Source organism: Tasmannia lanceolata, unplaced genomic scaffold, assembly GCF_043159265.1.
Source record: "Tasmannia lanceolata isolate RefF3 unplaced genomic scaffold, GAP_Taslan_0.1 ptg000008l, whole genome shotgun sequence".
In the NCBI taxonomy this organism is placed as follows: domain Eukaryota; kingdom Viridiplantae; phylum Streptophyta; class Magnoliopsida; order Canellales; family Winteraceae; genus Tasmannia; species Tasmannia lanceolata.
In genome coordinates, this window is record NW_027518685.1 from 7,823,854 (window position 1) to 7,834,523 (window position 10,670).

The window sequence follows — 10,670 nt, forward strand, 5'->3', positions numbered from 1 at the left end:
CTTCCAAGGGGTAACTGTCTATCTTGCTTGTGCTTAGTGCCTTCCCAATTCTACCAGAAATACGATGGGTGGCCGTGAAAACACGTGAAGTCTAAAAAAGTAGGTACGGTTCACTTTTTATTTTTATTTTTTAATGATCCAAACCGCTCATCTGTTCGGGCACAACCTAAATAGGGTGTGTCCCAAAAATCATTTCCATAGGATGAGATGTATGAGACGAACAGACGAGAGATATAATAAGAAGAAGAAGGGTTTGAAGCTTAAAAAAAGAAGGTATGGAGGCTTTATATCTTCTATGCTCAATCGCCTCCACGTGCGTCACCACGTCCCTTCTCTCTCTCCTCCTCCCCTTCCAAACCCTCGCCTCCTTCCTCTCTCGCTTCTTTTCTTCTTCCAACGAGGGAAGAGGAGAGGAGATCTCCTACTACCAGGGTCACGTGCGGCACGTGCGCAGGAGACCCGTTCATCACGCGTTTGATTACGATGTTCGGTACGCCCTCGTCGATCTGGACCGCAACTCTGCTTCTCTCCCGGCCTCCTTCTTCCGCTGCCACGTGTCTGCTCAGGAAGCCCGCCACATCACCGGCACCACCGGACCAGTGTAAGCCCTCTCTTATTCTTCATTATTTCCTACTTTTTTTCCCACCGAGGGAATGCTAACCTGCGCCGGGTGCGTGTGGCTGCTAAAGTGCGCCGTTTCGTGTTAATGGCATTCTGCATTTTTTGTTTTGTACAGGCTCCTTCTGACAATACCTCCTAGCGTGGGATATGAACAGAACCCGTTGAGTGTTTATTACTGCTATGATGCAGAAGGGTCTACTATGCATTTGAAGAAGTGCATTGCTGAGGTGGGATCTGATTCTTTCTTTAAATTGATAAATGGTTTCTCATTGGAAAAATTAGTTACATCAATCAAGGCTCAATAGCTCCAAATTTGAGACCTGTTGAGGTATTTGATTGAGCTTATTTTGTTGTCAGATTACTCAGATCCAGTTTTATGGGGCTTAGGAAGACTTAGTTATTGTTTTAACTTGACCAGATTGAGGTTAGTTGTCTGGACAAGTTTTCGAGTACTCAGTTGAGTTTAATATAAATCAATAGCATGAGAATGCTATGCGCGTTTCACACTGACACACTGTTTATCACTTCCCATTGCTAAATAAGCCATTTAGAATCTTATATCTCCTTGCATTATCCATGTTAGTGGATATGGAACATCACATGATTGCCCTATTTTGACTTACTGATGGGGCATTACTTTCTATTTAACAGGATATTTTGTGCTCTAAAGCTACCAGTATGTTGATGTTTATGGTGATTTATGATTTTAGGTGACAAATACACCTTGGGGCGAACGAGTCTTATTTGTTTTCAATCCAGATTCAGATTTGGTAGCAAAGCCATTACATGTCAGTCCCTTTATGGTATGTTCTATTAAGTGCATTCTTATATATAAAAAGTTGGGCATTCTATCAGTCAATTTGTCAACTTGAAATAACTTTTCTTGGTTAAAGGAACATATGAATCGATTCATTTCCATACTGATCGTGATATATGCAATAACTTGAATATCTATTTCAAATGCACATCCCCTTTTTGCGCAGCAGGGTTATGAAAATCCACGAGAAGCAACTAGGCATATTTTATGTGCCTTCTCATGACCAACATCGATGTTTATTTTTTTCCAGTTTTGCAATGTTTATTATTTTGTTATTTGCTCAGAAATCAATGCTCATTGACATCATATCACTCTCTCCTCAAGATACATTCTTTTATAGCCTAAATCTGATATATACCTTGCTTCATTCTGAAACCCTGTTCTTCAAAATTGGTGGTTCAAATTGGAAGCTTCAATTTGGCTGTTAATATATTGTGCATGGCTAAGCTATCTTTAATGCCTCATGCACTTCCTAGTTCTTGATGGTCCTCGCGCAGAGATATGAAAATTAAAGAAAAATGCAGGTAGTTTAAAAAACAGACATACAACCTAGGGCAAGAAGGATATTTGGCAGAAGATAAGACTCATTTTCCTTTAGGTTTTTTGAAAAAAATACCATTTTTTTTTGTAGCGGTAACAAATTTATTTAAAGCAAAAGAAAGAAACAAACATCAGTCCAGAGCTTGCCCTACGTATAATCCATCAATGACGGCCCTTCTTTTTGAAAGGGTGTTGGCTAAATCATTAGCCACTCTAGGGACGTGTTTGAAGGAAACACCCAGCCCTATCACTGATATCACTGATTTCAATAATCTCCTTGCCAGTATGTTCTTAGAGTCCCCCTCCACACAAAGACCCCTCCTAAATTCCTTTTATGAACAAACGAATTCCCATGAGCAATGCTTTGACCGACCGCTTCACCACGATTGTCGGACGGGGAGGGGGGTTGCTTTTCTTCAAACATCTACCTTCCATGATTTCTTCCATCCCCTAAAGAGTCTCTTATCCTTCTTTTTTTTTTTTGAATGGTAACATGATTCATTAAAAGAAGACTGAGAAGGTCCCCCTTCAAGTACAAAGACACAGATACAAACCAAGAAAACAGAGACAACCCCGCAATTATACAATTAGGGCAGTAAAAAATCAAAAAGCTCTAAAACCTGCTTAGAAACTCAATCTTTTGCCAACTTATCTGCAATAGCATTAGCAGATCTTCTCGCATGCTGATATAAAACCGAAAGCCCTTCCAATATGTCTTTTATCTCATCAAAGAAACGAAGAAATCTCCACGGAGGAATCAAAGAGCCCCTGAGCCATCTTATAACATTAAGCGAATCACCCTCCACAATGCAACTGCCTAACCTATTCCTTTCCATACACAAAAAGCCTTGATGAACTGCTCTTACGGTCTTACCTCTGCTTCACTCGAATCTGCTGTTCCAATCGGACCAGAATAAGCCTTAATGACCTCTCTGGCGCTGTCTCTCAGGACACCCCCTATCCCAGCCGGGCCAGGATTACCCAAACTAGAGCCATCAGAATTTAACTTTAAGAGCCCATCAGGGGGAGGACGCCAGGCCTGAATAATAACATCACATTTTCCTTACTATTACAGACTACTCTCCAACCCTCCCACAGTTCACAAGCCGAAACAAATTGGAAAAGCGGAAGAGCCCTAGCCCATGAGATAATTAACGCAATGGCCTTGATAAACAGAAAATAAGAAGATTTAGCTTTACCTTCGAAAACTCTATTATTCCTTTCGATCCACAGAACCCACAATGTGGCCATCAATGAGAGCCACCATAAAACCTTTCCTTTTTTCCTCCATGAATTACAGGGCCAACCTTTAAATAAATCTTTAAGAGTGGAAGGAAAAACCCAATCCTTTCCAAACCTTGCTAAAATCCTGCCCCATACCCCACGGGCAACTTTGCAGTGAATGAAAATGTGATCCACTGACTCCCCTGATTCTATACACAAAGCACAATGATCAATAATTAGCAGTTTCCTCTTTCTCAGAAAGTCCACCGTTTGGATCCGATCGCATATCGCTAACCAGCCGAAGAAACAAACTCTTGGAGGAGCCTTGATTTTCCACACCCTTGGTGCCATTGGATTTTCCTGATAAGGAACCAGGCCCTTATAAAAAGACTTGACTGAAAAGAAACCAGAAGAATCTAAAACCCAAAGCCTTTTATCCACCCCTGATAAACTGATGTAAGTCTGTTCAAGGACCTGGAAGAAACTGAGCACCGAAGGCATTTCTCTATCAAAGAAATTCCTCCTAAAAAGAGGTTTCCAAATAACTTTACCAGCTATTCTCTCAAAACAATCTTTCACTAACGCTTACTTATCAGCAGCAACTAAAAAAAGATCAGGGAATAAATCTTTTAAAGGGGAAATAGAGCACCATCGCATGGACCAAAAGAAAATCCTGTCGCCAGAATACACTCTATATCTGACACCACGATCGAAACTTGAACTTAAACAGAGAAAATCCCTCCAGATTGTCACTCCAGGTTTGCAAAAACAGTTTAAAGAAACCCAGTTACCTGGTTCAACACCATATTTTCCTGATATCACTTTAGCCCATAGTTCTCGATTGCTCCTCTCCGAACCTCCACAACCATTTCCGCATTAATGCTTGATTAACCTGCTTTATCCTTCTAATACCGAGGCCTCCTCCTTTGACTGGCTTGCAAACATTTTCCCAACTGACTAAAGCCAAAGACCTCTTTTTCTCCGACCCCCCCTACCCCACAAAAATCTTCTCTGAATCTGTTCAATACGCTTGACAACACTCACAGGACATTTAAATAAAGATAACTGATAAATGAGAATATTAGACAAAACTGCCTTAATCAAGGTTAACCTTCCTCCTTTAGAGACCAAATTCCTTTTCCAAGTATCAAGTTTTCTTTCGATTCTTTCCACAATGGGATCCCATGCACATTTGAGAGGTCTTCCCATCCCCAAAGGGAGGCCCAAATAAGAAGAAGGCAACCTTTCCAATGGGCAACCCATGAGATTGGCTAGGCTAGAGGCTTCTGCCTCTTCAACATTCACAGCATACAACCTTGATTTTGAGAAATTTGATCTTTGCCCTGTAACTATTTCATAACATCGGAGAATCGCCTTAAGGTTGAGAATCTTTGAGACCTGAGGGGAGCTAAAAAGTAAAGTATCGTCCGCGAATTGTAAGTGCAACACCTCAATCCCATTCTGGTAACCCCTGAGACCAGACCCAAAGATCTTCCTTTCTCCATCAGTAGATTCAAAGATTCAGCTACAATCACAAATAGAAAGGGAGATAAAGGATCCCCTTGGCGTAAACCTCTCGAAGATTTGAAAAAACCTTTTGGAGAGCCATTAATAAGAATGGAGAACTAGGCCGAAGATAAACAACTTCTAATCCAACCCCGCCACTTAATACCAAAACCCATCATTTCAAGAAAATAATCTAAATAGTGCCATTCCACTCTGTCATAAGCTTTTTCCATGTCCAACTTGCAAATAACACCTTCCTCACCTGTTTTTGCCATCCAATCCACCATCTCATTTGCCACCAACGAGCAATCCAATATCTGCCTCTGACTAACAAAAGCACACTGATTCTCGGAGATAATAAGAGGAAGGACCACCTTTATACGATCTGCCAATACTTTTGACAAAACCTTATAAAGACAACCCACAAGACTGATAGGCCTGAAGTCAAAAACTTTCACAGCACCTTTAACTTTTGGCAAAAGAGCAATAAAGGTGGCGCCAGTTCCTCTTTCCAACTCTATGCCATCGTAAAATTCTCGGAAAAATGTCAATATATCTTCCTTCACACTCTCCCAACATGCCTGAAAGAAAGCTAGGCAAAAACCATCCGGCCCCGGAGCTTTATCACGATTCATCGAAAAAACCCCTCTCTCCACCTCGTCCGAAAAGGGCCTTTCCAAAACCGATTTATAATTCTCATCAAGAGATTTAAAAACCACCTATCTAGCCTAGGCCTGACTAATTCTTCCGAAGAATATAACGATCTGTAATAGTCCACAATTTCCTTGGAAATCACATCTTTGCTGAAAGATAAAGTTCCCTTAACCTCCAATGCCTCGATTCTATTGTTTCGTCTCCTCGCACTTGCAATGCTGTGAAAGTAAGCAGTGTTTTTATCACCCTCTTTTAACCAATTTACTCTGGACTTCTGCCTCCAAGATATTTCTTCCTGCAATAGAAGAACTCTGTGTTCCTCCTTTGCTTTTCCCAGATCATTCAAATCCTCCTCTGAGGCTAACCTTTCCTCGTCAGCCAAAGAAATGTCCCCGACTCAATTTTGTAACCATAATTTTCTCTCAGAGATTGCCCCTAACCTGTGGGAATTCTACTTTTTGAGTCTCTTTTTCACAAATCTGAGTTTCTCCCCTATAATAAAATCCGCCGCCCCTTCAACCTTGCATGATGCTCACCATCTCCCCATCATCTCTTCAAATTTCGGAATTTCTAACCACGCTAAATCGAACCTGAACGGAGAATGTCCCCACGAATCCAGTCTTGGATCCAACAAAAGCAGGCAATGATCAGAATTGGAATGAACGAGCGCCTTCTGGCACACCTCCGGGAAGAGGGATATCCAATCGGGACAAAACAAAAAACGATCTAAACGGCTTTTACTGGAATTTCTGGACCAAGAAAATTTAGCCCCCATCATTGGAATATCAAACAGTTCATTCTCAGCAATGAAATCTGAGAAATCAACCATATTCTGAGTAGTTCTTCTACACCCCAGCCTTTCTTCGACACATCTAATTTCATTAAAATCTCCCCCCAAATACCAAGGATTAACCCATTTACTTCTAACTATAGTAAGTTCCTCCCACAGCTTTCGCTTCTCCACCCTATCTGTAGGACCATAAATACCGGAGAAAGTAACCAAAACCGATTCTCCCACCTTTCTGAGAACTATTGAAACGAAAAACTGGCCTAGCCAAGAATCTTGGATCTCCCATTTTGATTGATCCCACATAACTAATATGCCTCCAGCAACTCCAACTGCATCCAAAGATAAGCAATCCCAGTTCGCATTTCCTCCTAAACTCTTAACTATAGCTTTGTTAACCGCCCCCATCTTCGTTTCTTGGATACATACTAAGACAGGCATATTAATTTTGACTACTTCTTTAACCTGAGCCTTTTTTTCTAAAGACCCCAAACCATTTACATTCCATGATATTATCTTCATGAAAAACCAGATGACTGAGGTACACTTCCCCTAGGGCAATTTCTTCTATGACCCCTCGCATTTCGAACATCCTGCTTACTAGCGGCAAACTCTCCATAATTCACATCCGATTTTAGTTTTGCTAACTCCCGTAGCAACTTCCTGACCCCTTCAAAACTTGAAGGATCTGAACAAATCCGCTGATCCATTTCTCTTCCCTCCTCAACTCTGAACATATTCCTCAGCTGATCTTCCGGACCTAAATATGATAAACCCAAAACTCTGCTAGTGGAGATGATATGGTTCATCTCCTATCCTTCTACCCCAAAACTCTTCTCTTTAGAGTTCAATTCACCAGAAGTATCTTGGCCTTGAGAATAAGCTTCCGAAATGACTCATCTTTGTCTCCAAAAAATGTTGGTTCCTTTCAATCCATCGAGACCAAATGACCGAGGAGCCATATGCCTAAGAACCTATCTTTGGACAGAAGGAAACAACTTTTTCATCCATTTAGCAGCTCCTTGCTCAAATAACTCCAAATTGCTTGTAAAAAATGGTCCATACCCTTATAGGCGACAAGCAATGAATGAAGATGTTATCCACCATTTCTTCTGCATGCTTGCAAAGATACATTTATTGGCTAGCTGAAAGTTCCTTCTTTTTAGTTGATAAAGCAAGTTGGTTTTTCCTGTAGGGGATCGGGGCTTTCAAAATACGGCTCCAATTCCTCGTAGGCAAGTCTTCACTAAGAAGCATCTTGAAGAACTAGCTAGCCGAGAAGGTACCTCAAATGTCTGTTACCCAATTCTTTTGTCCGCTTCAACCTGAGAAACATAAAAATCCTCCAACCTACATAATAGATTGAGGATATCATTGAACTCAATGTCATTAATGTTCTTAAGAAAACCCCACGCACAAACCACTTTTCACCCTACTCTCACGGAACACACAACTAATTTTGCTACCCTTCTTTTTGACAATTCTATGTAGGCTCAAACAGCCGTGTCAAAAAGGGGATTGACCTAAGCAAACATGCTCACAAACTTTACCCCTCACCACCTCCAAGGCCCTCGTCCGATGCCTATTGCATTTGAATATTCAATTGCTGAAGGAGGAACCAACTCAACATACGTCATTACCTTTTGAATTCGGTATTGGCCATATATGGAATACAACTGTTAAAGTATAAAAGATAAATAACGCTTTTCTCCAAAAGCTTAAAGTTGGTAAGTTAACATGGTATCAAAGCCAAAGGTCTCGAGTTCAAACCCCCCGGATAGCAAAAATCCACATGCGATGGTCGGCCCAAAGTGGGACCACATGTGCGGGGGAGTGTTAAAGTATAAAAGATAAATAAGTCCTTTCTCCTAGAAGTTGGTAAGTTAACAACAACAAACAGATGCTTCTGTTGGGAGAGAAGGCAACGGTTGAGAGCTTTCATGCTAACACTGGCTCAAGGATCAAGAACCACTCATCATACATAATTACCTTTTGAATTCAGTATTGGCCATATCTTATTTTCAAAAAAAAAGTATTGGCCATATCTTGAATACAACAGACATATGCTTCTATAGTGAGAGAAGGCTAATGACAAAATGTGCCAGAATTCATGCTAACACTGGCTCGATGATCTGCTACATAACATTTTTCGCTGCTTAACTAACTTCTAGGTAGTATGAGAAACCATCCAGCGAAGAATCTTGTTAAGCATAGTAATGATGCTCTGACTTATTCTTTCATACGATCCAAGGAATAGAGGGGCCAGGCAATGAAGATATTGTTGACAACCTTTGACTCTAAGCAATTGAACCTCCAAACGTAGGATGTGAGAAAAAAAAGGACCATAACCTCAAGAAGCTGTTTGATTGATGACCATGGTCGTCCAAGAAGGATGTCATCGACCAAAATTTCTTATGCATCTTTAACTTTCTTTAGCTGCTTTTTTAACATGTACACGGTATTATCAGTTATCTCAAATTCTCAATATGCCTCTTCAAAATATCGATAACTTCCTCTTCCAAATGAATAAGTTATAGATATATGAAACTGTTGGACTTTAAAACTATCTCAATTTTTCCAGACATCCCATGTATACTCCTCTTGTGTTTTGCCAACATATCTGGTTTCTTGGGAATAAATGCAGGATATGCTTGGAAACTGGACAATGCGGGCAAATGCACCTGGGGAGGATCTCTTCATAGCAATTTCAGTTCAACACCCTACGCTGGGCAACTATTTCACAGCAACTTTGAAAGCCAAAAGAGTCAGGTCCTCCTCGTGGACACTCAGGCCAGCACTGTTTTTCTGGTTGATGCCTCAAAAAGTGGCAGTGTGGATATACTGGCAGGTACGTGTTGTTGTGATAACAACTTTTATTCACTCTATTTAACCAAGAGTGTCCATATTTAATGTTTCTGTGTGTCGTTTGTACTAATTAAGAGATTTATATAATTTGGTCCAATGTTCAAGAACCTGTTGCTATGATTATCATTTTCAAACCCGTGTCCAAAACCTTGAAAATTCGACTCGATGTGACCGAGTTAATTGAGGCGTGAAAAAACTTGGGCCGATTTTAAGAACTCATTATAAGAGCTCAGCCATCGAGTCACTTCATGAGTCAAGTCGCCTGAGTTTGGTGTGGAGTGGCCAAACTTGCCAACTCATATTAATCTGGTTGGCTCTAAAACTTGAAATCTCAATCGAATACTTGACCAAGTTCCGAGTTGACTCAGACTTGGGCCCTACCAAGTGCAGGTCGCTTTTCAAGTTTTCAAACCTTGATAAAACCTGAAAGCTTGTTGAATCATTTGGCATCGTCAGAAATGTTTAGGAATTGGCTCTCAGGTATCGTTTTCATGACATTTTCCTACTGAGTAAACTGTTTGTATCTATTCTTTTTATTTTTCATGTGTCTTCTAGGCCCTCAAGCTTTGGTGGAAAAATGTTTCCTTTTTAAAGCATCCAAAGTATGTGAGCCCGTTGTATAAAGAAGAAGCTTTAACGCGTGACCGGAAACTGCAATGCTCTCGGACTGTTGCAAAATCTGATAACAGCCATCTTTGTTTTGACAACGACCAAAATCATGAGATGAACACAAGCACTGGAGATCGATGGTGTGTGTGGAAAGATGCTCAGTGGCCGTGGTCTTAATATTTGATCTTCATGCTTCCAATCATAAAATTGGGTGAGCTCTTGTACGCTATTTTCTTGATACTTTTCGAGTCTGCCATACCTTTTTATTTACAATGAATTCTAATTCCACCATCCATTTACTCTGTTATTAATTTTTCTTGACCTTTTCCATGAGCCCTGTAGATGGTTACTCATTCACTCTTGTTAGTGAAGTGATTCCATTACATTGTATTGTACCATGCTCATGAATAAATCTTTATATTGTGATGCCAGTGACAGATATTGCTAGTTCTTGGTGAGTTTTGGGAGCTCACATCTGTGAAATCAAATGAGACCCAATAAAAAACAATTGATAAATCTGTACAACTTGGGAAATATCAATGTTCTTTACTTCACTTTCCATGATTGATACAATTTGACTGTTCCAACTAAATGATTTAATACAACCCTGAAATACTTGAAACAGAATATTCTCTAGCTTCAAATGTATCTTTTCCATTTCTAGAGGTACTCAAATGTTTTTGGAAGGGATATCTCATTGCAACATATATGGGCCCGTTTGGATGCCGAGAAGATTTTGATTTGGAATTCTCGCATTTGCAGCCCTTTTTGCGTTGACATTTGGATCCAGATCAAATCCTTGAATTTCCAATTCAGCTACTGACAGTGAAGAAAATCAGATTTCCAAATAAGCTGTGGAAATAAGTAATTGGAAATTCACAGATGTGGCAGTTTCCTTCACCCTCTTGGCTCCTCAACCTCCCCCTTGCAGTAGGAAGTACCCCCTTCCCTCTCAGTCTCCCTCCACATGAGCTGGCAGATCTATTAATTTTGTACTCAAAACTCAATTCCGAATCCAAATACAAAATATGAGGTATCCAAACGGGC

At 40.4% G+C, this 10,670-nt stretch overlaps 1 protein-coding gene across 1 annotated transcript; it reads left to right on the forward strand.

Annotated features, from left to right (window-relative positions):
* Positions 1-207: 207 nt before the first annotated feature.
* Positions 208-10,054, forward strand: LOC143884196 (DUF1365 family protein). Its single transcript, XM_077387630.1, has 5 exons — positions 208-601; positions 737-848; positions 1,332-1,424; positions 8,794-8,997; positions 9,570-10,054. Exons 1-5 carry the CDS (start codon positions 276-278, stop codon positions 9,798-9,800), a joined length of 966 nt encoding a protein of 321 aa, XP_077243745.1. The 5' UTR covers positions 208-275; the 3' UTR covers positions 9,801-10,054.
* Positions 10,055-10,670: the final 616 nt, after the last annotated feature.

Coding starts and splice junctions, on each gene's coding strand:
- LOC143884196 (XM_077387630.1), top strand. CDS start 276: ATGGAGGCTTTATATCTTCTATGCTCAATCGCCTCCACGTGCGTCACC. Junction 849..1,331: donor TGAAGAAGTGCATTGCTGAG/GTGGGATCTGAT, acceptor TTATGATTTTAG/GTGACAAATACACCTTGGGG. Junction 1,425..8,793: donor TACATGTCAGTCCCTTTATG/GTATGTTCTATT, acceptor GAATAAATGCAG/GATATGCTTGGAAACTGGAC.